The 23,409-nt window shown below is 41.8% G+C and overlaps 1 protein-coding gene across 8 annotated transcripts in view; it reads left to right on the top strand.

Moving 5' to 3' along the window:
* The window catches only part of LOC143301638 (uncharacterized), a 171,570-nt gene that overhangs the window by 66,494 nt on the left and 81,667 nt on the right, over window positions 1–23,409 (top strand). For all 8 annotated transcript variants that reach the window (XM_076616097.1, XM_076616082.1, XM_076616089.1 and 5 more), the window contains 4 exons: window positions 227–352; window positions 986–1,111; window positions 3,282–3,476; window positions 5,972–6,190. In XM_076616097.1, coding sequence (XP_076472212.1) covers window positions 227–352; window positions 986–1,111; window positions 3,282–3,476; window positions 5,972–6,190 — 666 coding nt within the window. The remainder of the gene's footprint in view (window positions 1–226; window positions 353–985; window positions 1,112–3,281; window positions 3,477–5,971; window positions 6,191–23,409) is intronic.

Raw genomic sequence — 23,409 nt, 5'->3', positions numbered from 1 at the left:
TAAAAAAGAGAGAGAAACCAAACTGTGTCGAGAACTGTGCAGACAAGAATATAGCTTTGTGATCTTTTATATTTGGAGCTTTGCTGATGTAGAATACTATTAGAAATTAATCATGTTAGTGAACTGCTGCTAAAAAAAAAAAAAAAAAAAAAAGGAAGAGGAGGGGCAGACAAAGACAAAAGCGAAACAGCCACGCTGTCTCACATCAACATGGTGATGATTTCAGTGTCAGGGAGTGAAGGAGACGTTCTATGGGTATGATGATGATGACAACGACACCTCCATAGACTCCGAAACCTCCCAATCCTCTGTATCAGTCAGCACCATCTCAGAGGAGGATGCGTGCGACGAGGTGAGTGACTCAACACAGTCTCGGCGTTGGGGTTGGGAAACAAGAGGTGGAGGGAAATAGTCGTGCTCTTGATAGCTAGCTGAAATTGAGTGAGTGCTGTAACGTTGGACCTGTTGAATTATCATTATTATGTGTTTAATGATAATGATAATTATTATTATTATCATTGTCATTATTATGTGTTTCACGATCATTTTGATCATTATTGTTATTCTTATTATTATCATTATTTTTATAATTTCTTTTTTTTTAAGATTGCCTTTTGTATAATTTACCGGAGTTTCTTAGGCATATTGTTTGTTTAAAAGTGTTGAAATTCCCGTTTTACAAGTTAGATGTACAGGATTATCGAAACTTGAAACAAGAGAGGGGAAGTGTGTGATTGTGTTTTTGTGCATTTAAAAGAGTGAAGGTGAGTGTGTGAGTGAATGAGTTTGTGTTGGGAGGGATGGAGGGGGCGGGGGGGGGGGGGATGAAGTACATACGTGTGAAGAGCATGTGCATGTTTGTGAGTTTGAGGTATGGAACAACACAAAACGTAAGGTCTGTGTGCATGCTTGTCCGTTCATATGTAGGATACACAGTATCAAACACAAGCAGGCACGTTTTCATTTTACATTGTGTGTCTGGCAGCTGAGCCGAGAAGAACTGGAACGTAGCCACAGACAGATGCTGAGAGAACACCTGCAGCTTGAGAGGTCCCACGCCCTTCTTCAGGCACACACCGGATCCTCCCAAGATCCCCACAGAGAACTGCAGGTAAGGCATCCTGTTCTCAGATCCTGCACAGAAAACTGATGTTTATTTAAAGACTTGCAGGGAAGGAATTTGTTTATCTTCTGCTTCTCCTTCTTTGCATTCACTGTCACACAGTTAGTCTGCATTTGGTGGTGAACAGAACTGTAGGATGTATTTACAGTGTCATGTTTGTCAAAATATGTTTACAGATTAATAGGTAAGAGATCTGTTTGAGTCTTGCATGTAAAGCTGCAGTGACGCCTCCTTGAGCTACTGAAACTGAAACTGAAACTGTCACACAGTTAGTTTGCATTTGGTGGTGAACAAAACTGTAGGATGTATTTATAGTGTCATGTTTGTCAAAATAGATTAATAGGTAAGAGATCTGTTTGAGTCTTGCATGTAAAGCTGTATGTTTAAAGTACAGCAATTGAGGATCTGTGTTTGATAGTCCCCATGCTTAGATTGCAGGTAAGCGATATGTTTTTAAAGTCCTGTACATAAAGAGAATCTTTGAAGATGACTGCAGGGGTGGAAAAAACCCTTTAATGCATAGTTTCAGTTTCAGTAGCTCAAGGAGGCGTCACTGCGTTCGGACAAATCCATATACGCTACACCACATCTGCCAGGCAGATGCCTGACCAGCAGCATAACCCAATGCGCTTAGTCAGGCCTTGAGAGCAAAAGTGTGAGACACTGATTCTCAGGATGTTGTTTGTCAGTGTCTGAGTCATTTAAAGAACAAGAGATTCAACTCATCCATCAAAAGAATGGTCAAAGGAATTTGTGAATGATTAACTCACTCGGTACGGCCAGTCCTCTCTTCTCCTCTACACAGACCCCTCGGATGTCCAGTGGGTGTCTGAATGACTCAACCTTTAGCTTCCATCATCAGAATTGTGGTATCTTTGTCAACATTCACCTCTTCAGTATAAGAGCCGTCCGCTTGCACTATTTTGATGATGGTAACTGGGGTGAAACGCTGTTAACGTCGTCTCTTTCGCCGTTCGTATGGAGAGAGTTAAGAAGACTGCAAGAAGAGAGGAATCAGTTAGTGTTGAGAACTGTGTGGAGTAGAGTCTGAATCAAGTTTTTTTGTTGTTGTTGTTTTTTTGTTTTGTTTTTTTTTTTAGAGGTTTGCTGATAGAAATTTATACTATTTTGAAATGTTGATCAGTTTAGTAAGCTGTTGAAGTTAAAAAAAATTACATCTCTGTCAAACGGTATTAAACTGGAAAAAGGGGGGGCTGTACATTGTATCAAATTGTTCTTCATTGATATTTGTACCTTCTGGGGTTAATAAGGTCAGACTTCGGCCCGATGTGTTCTTCTTTTTTTTTTTCAGGGGATGTGGTATAGTATATGCTCACATGCCACATCTTTAATAACTCCTTGAAACTGAAAATCTTTCCCTTGCCCCCACCTGTCCCTCTATACGCTTAATATATATATATATATGTTGTTGCTTTTTTGTTTGTTTTGTTTTGTTTTTTGGTGCTTTGTTTTTTTTTTTTACTCAATGTGTTAATTACCCCAAAAGGAGTAAAACCTAAAAAAAAAAAAAAAAAAAAGATTAAACATGATAGGCTTCCTTCATTCTAACACATACAGGGTTCACAAAACTTTTAGGACCAGTTTTGAACTTGCACAGATTTGTAATTGGGGGCATGGTGAAATGATGTTGAACTTTCAGCAAACAGTTGTGTATGCAGCCAATATAATGAACGCCACACATAACCAGAGGTGCTTTCTTGCAATTTTTGGTGATAAACATCCACAGCTATCATTCATAAACCTCTGAATAACTTATTTTGGGGTTATAGCATCAATTTTTCTTACGCATTTTCAAGCTGTTTATGGTGCCATGTGTGCCTGAAACAGCCATTTGGGTATTCAGTGAAAGGCCAGTGGCAGTTTCAGTTTCAGTTTCAGTAGTTCAAGGAGGCATCACTGCGTTCGGACAAATCCATATACGCAACACCACATCTGCCAAGCAGATGCCTGACCAGCAGCGTAACCCAACGCGCTTAGTCAGGCCTTGAGGCAGACCATAGGCAGTCTTCATGATTTAAATCATCTCTCGAAATTTTTTTTTTTTTTTAACATTTTCTGAAAAAAACACACCTGCTGTTATGAAACGGTCCCTAACTTTTTTCTGTACATAACTGCACGCTGCCTGTCACTGTCGCAGACTCGCAGCCAGCTGCAGGCAGACCTGTTCTCGGCACAGTGCCGCGTAGAGCTGCTGGAGAAGGAGATCCGCAGTCTGCAGACCAAGCAGCGGCGCGGCAGCATCACGGACAGTATAGTGGACAGTGTGGACATCCTGGCTTTGCTGAGAGAGAGAGACGACTTGCTGGCTGCCAGACATGGTCTGCAGCTCAAGGTAATGATCATAATGATGATGATATTAATAATGATAAGAATGATATTAATGATAATAATAATGATAATGATAATAATGATGACGATGACAACAGCAACAACAACAACGACAATGATGACGACGGCGATGATGATGATGATGATGATAAGAAGAAGAAGAAGAAGAAGATGCATGCTGATAAAGTGCAGTACCCCCATCTCAGAAGGGGCTCACCGCGCTTTACAACATACAAATTTAAGACTAAGTGACGTAAAATATGTACAAAGTCAACACAGTCTCCCATGACATTGGCTAATGTATACATATGTAAGACAAAGTGACATGAAAATATCTAAATCAACACAGGCACCATCACAGTCTCAAATCACACACCAAATTAATGATATTGATAATAATATTGTGGTGATAATGATAATAATAATGGTAATAATGATGATGACAGAAATAATAATGATAATAGTAATAATGTAGTAATAACGATGATGGTAAGAACTATGATAGCAATAATGTTGATAATGACAATATAGATATAATTATGATTTATGAGGAGACAAATCAAAGTGCTTTCACACCCAACTTCCACATGCATGTATAACTCTGAAACAAAATAATGAAAGATGAAACGTATAATTTCACGCAGAGAGAAGGCTAGAGAAAACATGGGTGGGTAAGGAGAAGCATTAGGTGACTTACTAGGAATGTGTATGGGAGCAGGAAGGGGGAAGCGTGAAGGAGTGCTTATGAGCGAGTGTGTGTGTGTGTGTGTGTGTGCGCGCGCGGGCGTGTGCATGCGCAGTCATGTTCTTACATTATGCATATCTTAGTTTCAGTTTCAGTTTCAGTAGCTCAAGGAGGCGTCACTGCGTTCGGACAAAACCATATACGCTACACCACATCTGCCAAGCAGATGCCTGACCAGCAGCGTAACCCAACGCGCTTAGTCAGGCCTTGAGAAAAAAAAAAAATCTTAATCTGTGCCCAGTGTAAAAGAAAATGCATATCATGGTTAGACCTAGATTGTGTAACAGAAGCATTCATTTTATCACGATAAATGATAAGAATATAATAGTTAGGCTGAGACTGTAACAGAAGCATTCAGATTTTCATGATAACAGGCGTTAAAGTATGTATGCACTTTAATACACGTGTTCATGCAATTTCTTGTTCTCACCACGCTAGCATGTATGTCAAAATGAATGTGTGCACACACACACACACACACACACACACACACACACACACACACACACACACACACACACACACACACTTGCATACATACACATGTAGTAAAACACCTTACTTCGACAATACTTTTGATCGCCTCCATTACCTCAGTCTCAACTTTTTTTCCGAACACTCTTTGCTATTACACACTGTACACACACAAATGCATGTGCACACATACATAAACACACACACACACACAAGCACGCACGCAAACACACACACACACACACACACACACACTTACATACATACATATACAGCAAAACGCCTTACTTCAACAACAGTTTTGATCACGCCCATTACTTCAGTCTCAACCTTATTTCATAACACTCCTTGCTTATCACACACTGTTTACAGGTGCACTTGAGCACTCCAACAGTGCATTGTTTCTGAAACCATTATAGTTTATTTGCAGATCAAAGTGGTTTTCAATTGAGAATGCCTGTATTACGTATATTTACAATTCAGAGTGGCTGTCATCGGAGAAACCACTTTGTCACTTAAGAATGGCACTGTGCTGGTGATGTCGATAAGTCTACTCTCTGTTTACTAAAAAATATTCTCATATGAGATATTAAGAAATGACATTGTAGATTGTATTGTATTGTAGCATATTTTGATGACAAGTCTGCTGTATGTTCATTCAGAAACTGTCCCTTGTGAGGGATTAGAAAATGGCATAGTAGACTTATTGTTCTGCATTGTGTTGTATTGTATTGTATTGTATTGTACTGTATTTCATTTTATTGTATTGTAGCACACATCTTGTGGATTTGTATTTGTTGTCTGTACAATGAAAGAATGGCAGAGTGGTGGCCTGGTGGTAACTTGTCCACCTAGAACCCAGAGAATCTGAGGGCATAGGATCAAATCCCATGCTCACCAGAATTTTCTCCCCCCCTCCACTAGACCTTGAGTAGTGGTCTGAGCGCTAGTCATTTAGATCAGATGATAAAGCGAGGCCCCATGTGCAGCATGCTTTTGGCACACGTAAAAGAACCCACAGCAACAAAATTCTGTAGAAATATTCACTCTGATACACTGTCACACACAGAGAGAGAAAAAATGATGGCACTGCACGCATACAATGTACTCACCCCGAGGAGAGTATCCAAAATTCTACACAAAGAAATCAGTTGTTACAAAAAGTGATACAATACAATACAATACAATACAATACAATACAATACAATACAATACAATACAATACAATACAATACAGAGTGATATCATTTGAGTGATATGTGTGGTTTGTCTGCTCCCAGCTTGAACAGGTGGATGGCGAGTGCGTGCGGCTGCGACAAGAACTGCGCAAAGCCGAGGAGCGTGCGGAGGACCTAGAGTTCCGCATCCTGGAGCTGGAAGAGAACCCCCCCTGTGAAGGCGAGCCTGTCACCCTGCATTACCAAGACAGCGACCTTGACCCTCACCTTGACAGTGAACTTGACCTTGAAGGTCGAGAGGTGGAGGGCGAGAGTCAGCAGGTCAGCAGCATGCTGTCAGTGTCTGAGACTAAAACTCTGTTGACGCTGTCATGCCTGAGTGATAATATTGACACCATCATGGCCGCTCTCACGGCCTTAGTTCTCGTTTTTCCTGCATGGTAGAGCACGTGTGGGCATGAGTAGCTGCATCGGTTATAAGCCCCTAGGGCTATAGTCTCGTTTCGCTGAGAGCAGGGAGGTAAGTATGCAGAATTCAGGGCAGGTCAAGCGAAGATCTCTAACCTTCAGTTTACCGGTCGAAGCAGGGTTAGTGGATCTTTAACATCTAGTTTTCAATATTTCATATCTTATTTCATAGACAGGAGGAGGTAAGTATAACATAGTATGCAGGACAGTGCTAGTGAGATCTCCTTCTGACAGTTTGTCAGTTGAAAGGGGAAAGTGGTGTCTTAACATCGTTGTTACGGGGGGAGAGTAATTATGCATTGTGCATTGTGTGATTCTATCCATCAATAACTGATTTGTGTGATGCTTTTTATTTCGCATTTTGTAATCTTATCCATAAGTAATTAGAATGCATGATGTTGAAAAGTCAAAGGAAGACAGGACTCACTTCTGGGTATGCGCATACACGCCAACAACTAAGCACATACATGGACATAATGTTACATATTTATATGTGCATACGCTTTCCAAGTTACACATGTGTGCTGACAAAAATAAACACACACACACACACACACACACACACACACACGAACATGCACATGTGCACGCAGATGCAGATGCACATTCCAATGCATTCATGCATGCTTTAAAAATCCTCTCAAATTGTTATCTCTCATATATTGAGGCAACCAAATCACACCAGAATATACCTACTATAACCAAACGTGAAAAACAAATGTATCTGCAAAACAAAACACTCATTTCAGAGGAGATAAATGTACTCCTGTATTCCAGATCAAAGCAATGTATTTACAAATGACATGTTCTCTCCCCACCCATTCCTAAAGCAGACGTACATGCATGAACACTTGTTCGGTTTTCTTTGAAGTGTGGGTTTGTGGGTGCATGTGTTTGTTTGTTCCATTGGTTGTTTTTGTTTGTTTGTTTGTTTGTGTTTCTTTGGGGGGTTTTTTGTTTTGTTTTTTTGAAGATTGACTGTTGTTACTGTTCTTGATTTTTCCCCCCTTTCACCTTCTCTTTTGTCATTTACTTGTCTTCTGGTCTTCTTTGTCAGTTTTATTTTTTTTCTTCTTGGTTGTCTTCTCTCTCTCTCTCTCTCTCTCTCTCTCTCTCTCTCTCTCTCCTGTTCTCTATCTCTCATTGACATTGCATGTTGTTTTCTATACACCTAATCCAGTTTGAAGATATTCTGAATTGACAGAGTTAATTTTGTAATAACATGACCACTTGTAAACATTTTAGTCTGTTTATTATTTGTTCTTCTTTCTGGGTTGTTTTTTTTGTTTTGTTTTTTCATCTTTTTTTCTCTCTCTCTTAAAAAAAATTATCATCATTTTCATTGTTGTTAGGATAGTTGTTGTTAAACATACTGGTTGTTCATTCCAAAACAAGGGTATTATTCTATAGAACTGATGTTTACCAAGATTACTACATGTATTATTATTGTTGTTAATATTATTAGTAGTACTAGTTGTAATAGTATTGAGTTGTACAACTTTTTAACAAGTGTAAATATAAACATATATGAACTTGTTCTTCCTTGCAGTGGATGTTGATTCAGCATTGTTGTTGTTGTTTGTTTTGTTGTTGTTGTTTGGTTGTTTTTTTGTTGTTTTTGTTGTTGTTGTTTTTTGGGGGGGGGTTGTTGTTGTTGATGTTGTTGTTGTTGTTGTGTGTGTGTGTGTGTGTGTGTTTGTTTGGTGTTGTTTTTGGGTGAGGTGTGGGGTGGGGGGGGGGTTTTGGGGGGGGAGACAAGACATTGACACCACTGTGATAACTTTAATGTCAAGTCTTTCAGGCAGTAAAATGCAAGTTTGGGACTGTATGCACTATGGTGCAGCTGTTTTGTAGATATTATAGCTAAATGGTTTGGTTTTGTTTGAGTTTTCTTTGGAGGGAAAGGAGTGGGGGGTGGGGGGCTTGGGGAGGGGGGGGGGCTTTCAGGGAGAGGGATCACATGGTGTATTGGAGGAAGAGAAAGAGGTGAAGACAGGGTAATGGGGGTTTGCGTTTTCCCCTGTTCTGTACATCAAAAAGACATAGCGTGCATCTAATGATGACTTGAAATGAGTGTTAACATATCGTTCATTAAATAACTTAAGTTATAACGTCGTTTTACTCATTTGGTGCTCTCTCTCTGTCTGTGTTAGTCTTCTCTTTCTGTCTCTGTCTCTCCCTCACTCTCTTTCTCTTTGACATTCTGTCACACCTGTGCATATTTCCTGAACTCATCGTTTTTTTTAGTATTAAGATGTGTCAGACGTTTGTTTGGTAATTTATTGTTTATTGCTTTGTAAGAGGCAGCGCAATATCGACAATGATAAAATAAAAGTTTTGACATGCAAGAATTTCAAGTAGCCTGGTGCAATATATTCAAGCAATGTAATGGTCTTGATGTGAAATCATGTGTATATTGATATGGCAATAACTTTTTGAATGCAAACAAAATTTGATGGTAGATCACCTAAACCTTGGATCTGTTAATTTATTTTCTTTCCTTTTGTTTTCTTCGTTTTGTCTAAACACAGAGCAGTTGTTTTTTGGGTGTGTTTTTTTCTGGTCATTTGCATGTGCATGATTTTGCATGATGATGTTCGATTGGAAATCAGCGATTAAAATTGTCAGATAGTTTGGCGTTTGATCTGTTTTATTACTGACACTGCATCCTCTTTCTCTGTTCTCTCGGCTTGCATGTCTCTTTCTCTGTGTGTTTGTCCGTTGATCTGTCTGTCTGTTTCTGTCTCTCTGAACTGCTCTTCACCATCCTTCCTTCTTTTCTGGTGATGTGTACATGAACCCTTGGTTCATGTATGTGTTCTGTGTGTGTGTGTGTGTGTGTGTGTGTGTGTGTGTGTGTGTTCTAGTAAAAGGTATTTCATCCAAATCAAAATGAACAACCATGGATAAAAGAGGGATATACAGAGAAAGTGTGTGTGTGTGTGTGTGTGTGTGCGTGTGTGTGTGTGCATGCATGTGACTGTGTTTGTGCCAGTGTGGGTGCGCGCATGTGTGACAGTGTTTGTGCCAGTGTGGGTGTGTGTGTGTGTGTGTATGTGTGGTAATTTCACGGCAGAATCAAGCAATCTTTGATCTTTAAATGGCCTTTGCCTAAATTATACAGGAAATCTGTCGCAGAAGGCATTTTGTGGATAAAATTTATTCGAATCACACTCAGTTACGATACCTCTCTCTCTCTCTCTCTCTCTCTCTCTAAGGCTGGATGTATAAATGCAGTTGTGCTCACTCCACTACCATCGTGAAATAAAAATTCTTTTCTTTTAGTTTCGTTTCTCTTTCCGATTCTTCTTTAGTCCATCTCTCCCCCATGTCCATCTCTCTGTCTTGGGTCCCAGGGGATCGATATAAACAGGGTTGTTTTTTTTCTGTTCTTGTTTTTCTTAGCCCCGGTATGATTGTGTGTGGTCGACAGGGCTATGAGCAACAAATATCGTCAACGATCTCTGTCTTTTTCTTTCACCTCTCCATACCCCGTCCTCCAACACTCCCCCCCCCCCCCCCCCCCCACACACACACACACACACCAACACCACTCCCAGCCTCATTTGAAAATATAACGAAATACGAAGAACTATCAGCCTGATCAACCGAAGAGGGATTCTACATGGGGAAGTGGTGTGTATGTGTGTGTTGGGGTGGGTGGGGAGGGGTTTGGGGGGATATGGTAGACCTATAGCCCTCGGTGTTTTAGCTGCTCAGAGTTGTCGCCTTTTTGTTGACTCATTCTCGATCGCCCCCCCCCCCTCCCCCACCCCCCCCCCCGTTCTTTCGTCGAAGGATCGACCATCGATCGCTCCGTCATTTATCATTCTGTCATGTTAATTAATGACCTGTCAGCTAGAAGGATTTTACCTCTAGATTACACCCCCTTCCTTTTCACTCCCTTGGTCGTCTTGCTGCGCATGTTTGATGCTCATGATCTGGAGGACCCGACGGTGAAGGCTTGTGATGTCAAGGCCGACAGAAACTTTGACGTCATTTGTTGAAAACTCTAAACTCCAAACTCTTATCTGATACTGATAGTGTGGATTTTCAATCGAAAGGAAAGTGTAATACGAAGTACTACTCTCTTTCGTCCCCCCACGCCCCCCCCCCCCCCCCCCACCCCCAACCCCCACCACCCCCAACCTCCACCACCCGCATTTCTCTCTCTCTCTCTTTGCGTATCTTTCTCTGTGACTGGCATTTTCCCTACTCAACCCATTCTTGCATCCACCGACCTCTCTCTCTCTCTCTCAGCTACACACACACACACAGACACAGAGGGAGAGAGTTGATCAATAAAAAAGACAATACTAAATCCTGAAATATACGCGCCAGAAATTTCACCGAAAAGGAAAGGTCGCCCACCCAGATGATTGATACATTATAAAGTGCTTATATTACTGGAATGGGACTGAGGAATTTGAGATTGATGCATTCTTGCAGAGACTGATACCGCAGGTGTTTATATAGTGGGCAGCTCCCGCTTAGAACCGTAGGAGCCTCTTACATACCAAACTAGCATCGATCAATCTCTGAAGTCACCAGCTAGGGTCATCCTGATCAGTACTCCATCAATCAGTCTTCAACCAATTTTTCGGCTGTGGTTGGGTGGGAGAGGGGTTTGTGAACAAATTAAACAGTCTTACAGGTGATATCAAACAAACAGAAAACGTCTTAGTACAGACGCCGAGCTTACAGATTTAGTGGTGAGTCGTGCTAAGAAAATGTGACTAAGATTTAATTAGGATATGGGATCGGGCATGAAAGGAAAGGCATAACGAGCGTTGCACACACGTACCCGAGTTGTCCGCAACAGAATCTAAAGAACAGTCTCCTGTCTGATGATATATATATACCAGTGGTGATCAGAGCGTATATCTGGTAATGATAATGATAAGTGGAAATAGAAATATAGTTTCTCACGAAGACAGCTTCATCGCAAAACGCATTCTCAGCCATCACAGCGCCTTTTGATGTGTTACCCAGCGATAAGTGCGAAAATGGTGAGGCCTCAGCAAGGAGGCATGATATGGTATCACATTTTTAAAAAAGAATTAAAAAAAAAGTGAGAGTCGACATCATGTGCATGGTTCACAAAAACTTAAGGACCACTTGGGAACTTGCACAATTTTTCTACATTTTTATTATCATTGATATTGTGTAAGGCCTAGATGACACTGGTGGAAAATACACTTTTTAATTATTTTATTTTATTTTTTTACCACTGGATAAGTAAAATCACTTCAGTCTTTTTGGTTGGTTTCCATATAAATCAGTTTACTCAAAGAGAGGTAGGCCTATGCAACGATTTTTTTTTTCTAAGGATCAGTCTCTCGGCTCTCTCTCTCTCTCTCTCTCGATCTGTCTCTCTCTCTCTCTCTCTCTCTGGTTGGTGCCATAATGTCTCTGGTCTTATATCAGGGGCGCTGACAGATTATAGTCTGGGGAACAATTGTGTGTGCTTCACATGGTTTTAATGAACGCCTCGTGTTTACTTACACCAGCGACCCTATACATAGCCTAGGACTTAGCTCACAGTACGGTACACACAGGTGACAACAATTGGGTGTACTAATGCAAAGGTCGGCTATTCACTCGACAAAGTTCAATTCCTCGCTCTCTGGTCGGCCTGTTTTTACAGTGAAATAGAGTTACTGGACTCAGACTGCCATTGAAAACAAAAGCTTTTGGGGCAAAAAAAAAAAAAAAAAAAAAAAGTAAGGGCGACATACGTGTGGAAGCTATGAGTGGGCTAGAACACACGCGCACGCGCGCGCGCGCCCGCATGCATGCACTCCCTTTTTCTCTCCCCCGGTATGCCTGTCAGTTTTTCTCTCAGTCACACGCACAGACACACTACAAAAAGCCATGGGTTGTAGTCTCGCCCCCCACCACCACACCTCTCTCTGTCTCCCCCTCCCTCGCTCTCTGTCTCTGTCACTATTTTTTTTGTTTGTTTGTTGTTGTTTTTTTGTTTAAATTTTTTTTTGCGATTGATTCTTTTACTGAGTGCTTTTTGTTTTGTGTTGTTTTTTGTCTCCCCTGTTTGTTTGTGCTGCAGACATGAGACGGTATTCCATTACCGTGGATCTCGTACGTGATAATGGCTAACCCAGTTACTATCAAATTCAGGCCATTAGAAAGAAAGCCGAGGACACTTAACAAAGTATATTATATGTTTTTTGGCGTCCATTGGAAAAAACTTTTCTTCAATCGTCTTCTACCCCCCCCCCTTGCCCCCTCCCCCCCCCCCCCCCCCCCCCCCCCCCCACACACACACACTCCTCCCGCCCACCAACCCCACACCTCCCTTTTTTCTGACTGCTTTTGTCAGGTTTTGTGTGTCTATTATTAGTCTTTAAATATTGTTTTAAATGGAACCAGGTGAACTGACAGGCAAAAACACCTGTAAATATTTGTATCATAGGTATAGCTCACTGGTAATCTGATGATAACAGACACTGGAAGAGGACCGGATAAAAGAAAACAGAGAAAAGGACACTCGCTTTTGGTAGCTGGAAAAACGGGCGGTAAAAATAAGAAATTGTTTATTCCCACCATATGTGCTGTGCTTGCTTTTATTTTATTTATTTTATTTTTTTCACACTTAGACGAGATCTGTCCTTGAAATTAGCGTCTTCTCCCTCAAGTATGTAAAGGAGTCACTGGGGTGTCGGCGGGCACCATGCAGACTCCTCCAGGTCTGTCGGTTGTGTGTCTTGCTATGGTCTTTGCAAAACTGGTTTTCCCGTCCATTCTGCAATGTTGGCAGTCTATCGTGTGTGTGTGTGTGTGTGCGTGTGTGTGTCAGTGTGTCACACACACACACACAGCTAGGTAATCTGACGATCAGGCAGAATCACGTTTGCACGCGCGCGCGCGCGCGCACACACACACACACACACACTCACTCACACACAGGCATTTTTCTTGTCACGTCATTCTGCTTCACACACACACACACACACACATATATATATATATATATATCATCTTAATTAGGTCTAGAAAATTACATTCTTGTCTGCCAGTGTCACTGATGACACACATCTTCTGCCCTCATTGCGTCAAAATTTAATTGCTTGGTGGATAGCCAACTCGATCAGAAAGATTTTTTCTCCGTGATAACATATAAGAAGAAGACGAAGAAACAACCAGACAAGCAAACAAATTCATGTGTATATACTACATGTCACGGTGCGACGAAAGGGGTTATTTATAGCGTTTTTCGCGACACGACTGTTATCTTGCTGGGTGACGTTTCCACTCAGAAGCTCAGGGGCAAATCCCCCATGTTTCGAATGCTGAGATACACAACTCTGCCTTCAAGCCTTTCTCAAAGTACCGCCCACCAACGATATGTGTCCGCTTGTTTGTGCTGAAAGCGGACTTTGAAAAAATAAAATAAAATAAAATATCAACACTGGAGCAGTGACGCATTCATTTTTTTTGCGAAGCTCGCTGGTATGACTGGTTTGTGTTCCCACTGCACCGCGCGTACTGTGCGTAAGTCCAGATTGCCTTCTTGAGAGCGCCGACCCCAACGTTCACGCATGCACAGCAGACGGAATAGACCACGATGCGGCAGCGCGACAGGGCGTGTGTCCCCCCTGTGACATTTTATAACTAAACAAGACCCACGGTTGGTGGTGTTTTTGGTGATTCGTCGATTGTCGAGATAAACAGCCAGAGCTTTCTTCGACAGCTGTGAACGTATTTATACCTGCCTTGCTTTGTGAAACGTAGAACTAACTTCGACGACAGATTCCGGCATTGTAGTGATAGTTTCGGTGATCCATTTGGAACTCGCTTGTTGACATAGGGTGTGTGTTGTTCAGTTCAACATGTGCTCTTCGTCAGCTTCGTCGGTTCACTTCTTCAACGCAGAAAATTCTGTGGTCAGGTCGCTAAGAAATGACCAGAAGCTGAACGGTATGTACCAGGAAAGAATGCTACATAATTTATATCTAATATGTCCGCATTTCATTTTGGGACTGTTGCTTGTGTGTGAACGTTTGGGATATCCGAAGTAACATGCGCAACGAATTAAACAGGCTTTACCAGGTTTTTCGTTATCCTTTTCCTTCTTCTTTCTTTTCTAAACTGGTGACACGGAAGTTTTGTCAGCTGATGTCTTCTTGACAATTGAGTTAGTATGTTTGTGTTGTGAAGCTAACAACGATAAAAAGCGCTCGTGTGTGTGTGTGTGTGTGTGTGTGTACCTGTACGTGCTCGGTGTGTGTGTGTGTGTTGCTAGAAATATGTTTGTGTGTTGCTGTAAATGTGAGAGAATGAGACAGAGAGGGAGAGAGAGTTGGGGAGAAGACAAAGAAAACAAACCAGAGAGAAGGGGGGAGATGTCAGTCACTGGGAATAAAGCACACAAAGAAAGTCAGTGTGCAACAAGTAAATCAGGAATAGCAGAACTGCGAATAAAGACCAGAATCATGATAAGATGTAATTTTTCAATCTGTATACATGTACACACGCACTTGTGCCCTCTCTACTCTCTCTCTCTCTCTCTCTCATTCACAGTCACTCCTGAGGAAACAGAAATTATTTCAGACGAAAGTCACACGAAGTACCACAAAACACACACAAACGCGCCCTTGCACACGCACGCGCGCGCGCACACACACACACATACACACACAAATAGGTTGGTAGGACTATTTACGAGGATTAAAACAGAAATAAAAAGTTCATGGTTACCCCCTCTGCACACACACACACATAACAAGAGCCTTGATGGACAGTATACAGTGCATGATTGGTTTGACTGTGGCTTTGGGCTGTTTGGGTTCCTACAGGCAGTGCTGAGGCACTTTCTCTCCTTAATCTTCTTAGAGAGACATGGTCTCTGACTCTGGTCTCTCTGGCACTGGTGTCAAGCAGGCTGTGTTGGGGCTTAAGGGATGAAGCGTGCCATGGCTCAACCCACACTGAGTGAATTATAGGGTTGGAAGGACCATGTGTTATGACTTATCTATCATACTGTAGAAGCGTACACATGAATATATTTATTGTTTGTACGTCACATATATCACTGTCATTCGATCAGTACGTGTTGAGTAGCAACATGTGTTTGCTGGAATACAAAAATGATTCAAGTTTCTGCTTTCAGTGGTTGTAATAAATGATTATCTAACTCTCAAATCTTTATAAATATAAGTAGTTATAAAACTCTTGGGAATATTTTCTTCTATAAATGTAATATAAGTTGTTTTTTTTAAAGTAGTGATGCAGTACTAAGATTTTTATCGATTTTTGTTTTGTTTTGAATACTTGTAACAAATTTGCACCGTATGTTTTATCTTCCAGTTGTGAAATGTTACTCAAAAGAAACCAGCACAAACACATACACACACACACACACACACACACACAGAGAAACAAATGCATATCCACACACACACACACACACACACACACACACACACACACACTCACTCACATACACACAGAATTTACACATAAGCTTGCTAATCTTAATGGAGTGTTTCCAATTGAAGTTAGCTTTTAGCCCAGGATTTTTATTTTACATGCATCTGTATTATGTGAGAGAACCAGGAAACAAAAAAAAAAAAAAAACTCAAACTAACTCAAATTACCCAAAAACAAAAGATAATAAGGTTGGGGTTGAGGGGGGGTGGGGGGGTGGGGTGGAGAGGGGGGGGAGGGAAGGAGGGATGATGTGATGATTATCTAGAAGAAGAGAGCTAGAGTGAAGGTAACTGCCAGCCATAGCCCTGTGCACTTGATTTTATTTTCCTGTGACTGCTTGTGCCTTTGTGTACAAAGACACCGACGTTTCTTTTAAGGTGGCTGTATTTTGTTATATGTATCCCTTTTTATGGACAGAAACAACTATGAGTGAGTGTATGTGTGGTGAGGGGGTGTCACTCTGTCAGTCTGTGTGTGTGTGTGTTTAAATAAAAGCGTAAAATTAGAATTTACCAACAACTTTTGTGGTGCTTTGGGGTAAATATTCCTTCCTTACTTCAAGGTTTGAGCCAAAATAACTGTTTCTCCTTTTTTTTCTGTTCTTTTTTCACCAGTTTGTGACGTGAATTTTAGTTTAACCCAAATCAGGTCAAATACAAGCTGTAGTAATGAACATTAAAAATGATGAAAGCAGATAGTAAGTGTATCATGAAATGGTGATCCAGCTGTTTATCATAAGCTGCTTTTATGGTGATGATTCATATGGGCCTCTCAGCAGAACATCAGTTTGACAGAAAAGATTATTTTTTAATGTAAAGTTGTTTTGTTTTCTTTTTGAATAAAGTTGACCATTGAAGACCGGATGTTACAAAGGTCTGCCAGAAACATTTTTGATCATGGAAAAGGCATGAATGAGCGCAGTTTCCAGATTAAGTGTTTTTTAAAATCATATATATATATATGTCTACAATGACTCAAGTGAACACAGATTGCTTAACAGCTTTTAGAGGAAGATAACATGCAATCAACAAACAAGGAAGGAAAGAGCAATAACAAGATCTCAATCTCATTCTCAATCTAGGTCTTGATCTCTCTCTCTCTCTCTCTCTCTCTCTCTCTCTCACACACACACACACACACACACACACACTCACACACACACACACACACACACACACACATAGATGAAAGGCAAAAAAAAAAAAATGATTGAAAACAGTATGCTTTCAGAAGGAAAAGAAGAAAAAGTCGACGACAGCCGATCACCATGCAAGTGCAAATATGCTTGCCATTGAAAATCACCAGTGTCACGTTAGGTATGCTAGCAGCAGGGGTCATAGTATTGCCAGTGGTTGTACACTGCTGATAGTACTTACATGCACCAGTCGAGCCAGTTTTACAGATGTTAGGTGTAATTCGATAGCGGTCTAAGCAAACTGAACATATTTACCGAACTATTTTGGGAATCCTCTTTTTTTTTAAATTAAAAATAATCAGAAAATTGTGAAAAAGAGAAGGAAAGAAAAATAAAAACGAAGAATAAAAAAGAGAGAAAGAAAAGAAAAGGAAAAAAAAACTGTAGGAGGCAATTCCAATTTTGTCGTCGCATGCACATAATTACGCGCTATGTCTCTGTTTCTGCGCACACCCCATCGATACCCACCTGTCTTCACCGCGCTAGCGCGGGTATAGGCATACATGTCTCTTTAGATCTACTGGTGTACAAAGGCATGGATATTCGAGGTATGTTCAGTACTCTTAAGGAACTCGTACGACGTACATAAGTGTGTATACTTAGGACATAATATTATGCTTTTTTCATGAACCACACACACACACACACACACACACACACAGATCTGATTTTGAGCGGGCCGTGTCTGGCAAAGGAGTCAGTGTTGGTTTTGGTCTGTTTGTTAGTGACGCTCTCGATCCTAAACTTTGCTTTGAAAACACGCCCACATTTCAGTCTTTACAACCTTGCCTGTCAAGCCCCGAGTCCAGCCTTCTAGTACAGCGACAGCTATAGTGACATAAAACAGGTTTCACGTAAGTGTGATTTGGAGCAGATCGGTTGCTTCTTTCATTAATGTTAAAACACACTCACTCTCTCTCTCTCTCTCTCTCTCTCCCTCGTTCTCACTCACTCACACATGCGCGCGCGCGCGCGCACACACACACACACACACACGAGCGCGCGCGCGCGTGCACGCACGCACGCATGCTTTCGCACACGCGCACGAACTCAAACGCGGATACGAATTGTTCATGTGCTTTTGATATCAATTACCCAGCTCTTGCATAGGCGTGTGTGATTCGAACGTATTAAATACTAATTAGAGAAACACAGACTGACACACAGACACGCACGGACACACACAGACACACACGAACACACAGACTTAAGCACACACACACACACACACACACACACACACACACACACACACACACACACACACACAGAAAGAGAGAGAGAGAGGGAGGAAGGTGAGGGTGGAGATCGAGTTGAAAGTTGACGTGAAAGTTACAATTCGCCAACAAATAAGTCAGTTGGTCGTCCGTTAAAATTAATGTTCTCGCAGTTGATTTAGGGCTGAGATGCAATGTTAGGGTTGGGAAGAGAGAGAGAATGTGTGTGTGTGTCTGTGTCTGTGTGTAATGTTAACACGGGAGGTTAGCAATTTAGGCCCGCTACAGGGAGTTACCCGTTGGACGTCAGAAACATGACAGATTACAGGTGTCCGCTGAAGTAAACCGAGCAGAGTGACAATTCAGACAGTCACACAACTAAGACGAACCATGGCAGCATTTTTGACGGTTACGAAAAATGTACGGTCACCCCATGTATGCTTATTGAGGATGCTGCATTTGGTTATATTATGGTTTACAAGACCAGTTTGTGCAAGACAAGAACAAAGCTTCTAACTGAGATACGCACGTGGATGTACTTCCATGCAGTTTTGAGGGTGGTCTTTTTTTTTTTTTTTTTTTTTTTTACATGTCCGTGAGTTTTCTTTGGTGGGTGAGAGAGAGAGAGAGAGAGAGCTTGTGTGTGTGAGCATGTGCGCGTGTGTGTGTTGGTGTGCGAAAAGAGAGAGAGGCGGACAGAGAGAGTTGGTGGGGGAGTGTGTGTGTGTATGTGCGCGCGCGTGTTTGTGTGTGTGTGTGTGTGTGTGTGTGTGTGTGTGTGTACGCGCGAGAGCGCTGGGAAGCGCGCAAGTGTATATTAGGTGCGCGCGCGTTAGTCGGAGGTGTGAATGCTTTTTGCTGCGAGATAAATCCCAGGCAACCAACTACTTCAGCTTGATAACGATGCAGACTCTCCCCCCACTGGTATAGGCAGCAGGAAAAAAAAAGTAAACAAATAAAGAACATACAAATAGATAAATGCATAAACATATGAATAAAGAAATGAATGAATGAATAAAATCCTCTCTTTCTTAAAAGATGGAAAAATGGTACCAGAGCTCATAGAAATCCATTCTACTGTCTCTGGTTGCACATTTTCTGGAGTTTCTCAGGTTAAAATCTCACGTACGAAATTAAAGAGGAGTTCGAAACAAAAATCTTGACTTGTGCAACCCGATATACTTCCCTGTAGGCAACCAGGTGTTGGGGTTTTACTGAAAACACCTGTATCGGTCGCGGCCCGATTCCTTTGATGTTGCCAAATGTTTTGTTGAAAATAAAGGAAGAGAGTTTAGCCTGTGTGTTTGAGTACAGGATACGAACGAATAAATAGAAAGACGGATTCCTTTGTCGGGAGAAAGAAATTTGAAGGTGGTCGCATCTATAGTACGGTCATTACCGTTTGTTGTCTGTTTTCGTGTTAAACGAAATCGAGTCACAGATTCCGGATGTGCCCGTGTCTACATTAAGAATCTGTGTGTGTGTGTGTGTGTGTGTGTGCGTGAGGGTGTGTTTGTGCGCGCGCTCGCTGTCATGTGTAAATGTGTATGAAAAAGTCTATGTGCGCGCGTCTGTCTGCGTACGTCTGTCTGCGTACATTTGAGTATAGTTGTGCTTGCACACAGAGTACGCAAACGAGAATTCCCCCCTTGTAATTCGTGGATCTTTTTAACGAATTCAGTGCCAGGTCCGGCATATCAAGGAAGTGAGGGGCAGTTCTGTGTGTATGCATTTCATCATGACACAATGGTACGAGAGGGAGGGGGCGAGAAAGGGATTGAGAGAGATATATAGAGAATGCGTGTGTGTGTGTGAGTGTGTATGTGTGCGTGCGAGTGTGCGCGCGCGCGCGTGTGTTTACATACATTTTTTTATCGTTCAGTACCTCAGCACTTAAAATCACACACACACACACAGACACGCGCCCGTGCAGAGCGCGCACAAAAGTCGTCAAAAAAATAATTTTAAAAAATCTCAAGAGAATTGTTTGGTTAACATACATCGACCTCTTAATCCAAATAGTAGTAATTTTAGGTCATATATACATATATACATATATATATATATATATTTATATATATATATATGAAAGCACATATATATATATATAAATTTCAACACATAAAGTAATAAAACCACGATATCGACACAAGGATGAAATCGTTGATCCGTGAGAGTTGAAACCTGTCAGCAGCTGTGGGTTATGCTGGATGAGTCACACAAGCGGGTTATCAACGATCATACTGTTGTTGCACCTGTAGGCACGAGAGAGAGAGAGAGAGAGAGAGAGAGAGAGAGAGAGAGAGAGCATGCAAATATACTTAATTCGTAACAGAAGAGGTGTGCATTTTGGGTGTAAGATACGTATACTTTGAGCGTCAGTCGTCCGTGGCGTCATTTCTTTTCTGTCATTCCTGTCTCTTGATCACGTGTGTTGTGTGTGTGTGTGTGTGTGTGTGTGTGTGTGTGTGTGTGTGTGTGTGTGTATCTGTTCTTTTCTTTTCTTTTAATGTGCTTTCATATTTGCTTTAAGCGGAGATGTGCTTGTGCGTGCGCGCGCGCGTGTGTTAATGAACATGGTATCACTCTTTTGGCTCACCTTCGTTTGTTGGAGACATCTGTTCAACCCCCCTCCTATATCTTCCTCCCCTCGCACACCGTCCGACCTCAGTCGACCCCCACCATCTCAACCCCTACCCCCCTACCCCCTCCACCCACCCCTCCCCCACCCCCGGTCCCCCCCCACCCACTCACACACACACAAACACAGACACACACACACACACACACAAACACACGCACGCACGCACGTACGCACGCACGCACACGCGCATAATTATATGCACACTCTATTCACCCATTCGTCTCTTGAATGCCAATGGTAGACATTACGGGTAAGGGGGTGGGTGAGAAGGCTGAGGAAATGAAATGAATATCGCATTAATGTGTTATTGGGTGGGGGGCAAAAAAAACCCAACCCAACAAACTGTTATATCAGCCAGTTCATGAGCAAGAATGTATATAATATATGCCTGAGGTGTCGATGAAACGACTGCCCTGTGAGGATCCGAGGTTAATGTATTGCGCTGTGATCTTGTTGCCGTGACAGCACGAATCCTGTTCATAAGCATGTCCCCCTGCACCTGGTTATTTTTCTCCTGACATACAGACATACAAACAGACAGACAGACAATCAGACAGGGTGATCAGCAGGCAGGGCAGATTGTTAGAAATACATTCATATATATATGGACGGACGAAAGTTTTTGAGTTGGGTGAGTTGGTTCCATTTTAATTCAAGCATTGAGGAGACAGAGAGAAGAGACAGACAGATAGAGGAGAGAGAGAGAGAGAGAGAGAGAGAGAGTAAAGAAGAAGAAGAAGAAAACACAACACAAAGTACAGTTTCAGTTTCAGTTTCAGTAGCTCAAGGAGGCGTCACTGCGTTCGGACAAAACCATATACGCTACACCACATCTGCCAAGCAGATGCCTGACCAGCAGCGTAACCCAACGCGCTTAGTCAGGCCTTGGAAAAAAAAAAAAAAAAAAAAAAAAAACACACACACACACACAACCACACACACACAAAAAAAAACAAAAAAAAAAACAAAAAAAAAACGGGGGAATAAATAATAGATAAGCTTGCATAAATAAATAAATAAATAAATAAATAAATAAATAATAATTATAATATAGAAAAAGAGATATGTGTACGTGTGTGTGTGTGTGTGTGTGTGTGTGAGGGGAGGTGGGAGTGTGGGGGGAGGTGGGGTAGAGGATGAGGTATGTGAGTGTATGCATGCCTACACTGTGGGAGCAACAGGATATTGGAACGTGTATATATATATATATATATATATATATATATATATATATCTTTGTATGTACGTGTGTGGAGTTGGGGGTGGGAGATATGGGCGTATGTGTGTGTGCTTGTACAAGTAAGTGTTCATCTCTGTGAGTGTGTGTTTGTGTGTGTGTGTGTGTGCCGTGGAAGCTGCGATACGTAGACTAGAAATGAGTGTGTGGAGGAGGGGGGGTAGAGGAGGTGCAAGGTAATGTGTGTGTGTGTGTGTGTGTGTTGGAGCTCATGTACGTTTATATGTATTTGACTGTGCTTTCATATGTGCTTGTACAAGTAAGTGTTCATCTCTGTGAGTGTGTGTTTGTGTTTGTGTGTGTGTGTGTGTGTGCCGTGGAAGCTGCGATACTTAGACTAGAAATAAGTGTGTGGAGGAGGGGGTAGAGGAGGTGCACGGTAATGTGTGTGTGTGTGTGTGTGTGTTGGAGCTCATGTACGTTTATATGTATTTGACTGTGCTTTCATATGTGCTTGTACAAGTAAGTGTTCATCTCTGTGAGTGTGTGTTTGTGTTTGTGTGTGTGTGTGTGTGTGCCGTGGAAGCTGCGATACTTAGACTAGAAATAAGTGTGTGGAGGAGGGGGGTAGAGGAGGTGCACGGTAATGCGTGTGTGTGTGTGTGTGTTGGAGCTCATGTACGTTTATATGTATTTGACTGTGCTTTCATATATGTGAAACTGCATGTCTGGTGCATTTCTGTTATGCATGTGTGGGTGTATGTGTGAATGTGTGTCTTCATTTTTTACATTTATTTGCTTATTTATCACCATTGTTTACTTATTTATTTATTTATTTATGTTTTATTATTATCATTTTATTAGTATTACTAATATTATTACAACACAAAGTACAGATAAAGGAAAAGTGGACCGGAAGTACGACTTTAAAAAGTTATGTCCCTTTGTAGGACAGCCACTCTGTGTCCTAGATGTTCGGAGTGCCATTGTCGCTCGCATTGCTACAATGTCATTGTTTTCTCCACTTGGTTTACTGATTTGCATTGCCTTGTAACCCACACGATGCAGATTGTCTGGGATTAGGTTGAAACTATTGCTGTGTGTGTGTGTGTGTGTGTGTGTGTGTGCGTGCGTGCGTGGTGTGTACGCGCGCGCGCGCGCGCGCGCGCGCGTGTGTGTGTGTGCATGCGTGAGTGTGTGTGCATGCGTGGGTGGGTGTGCGTGCGTGTTGGTAGGATGTGAGGACAATAGAATTTTTTTTTCAGATTCATAGAGCTTGAAGCAGAGAAAGAGGCGCACACGCACACACACACACACACACACACACACACACACACACACACACATACACATGCACACACGCGTGGTTTTTAAAGAACTAGATATTCA

The sequence above is a fragment of the Babylonia areolata genome, chromosome 2, assembly GCF_041734735.1.
Source record: "Babylonia areolata isolate BAREFJ2019XMU chromosome 2, ASM4173473v1, whole genome shotgun sequence".
Classification (NCBI taxonomy): domain Eukaryota; kingdom Metazoa; phylum Mollusca; class Gastropoda; order Neogastropoda; family Buccinidae; genus Babylonia; species Babylonia areolata.
Note: the sequence above shows the minus strand (reverse complement) of the source record. Positions and strands in the feature narration are given on the sequence as shown.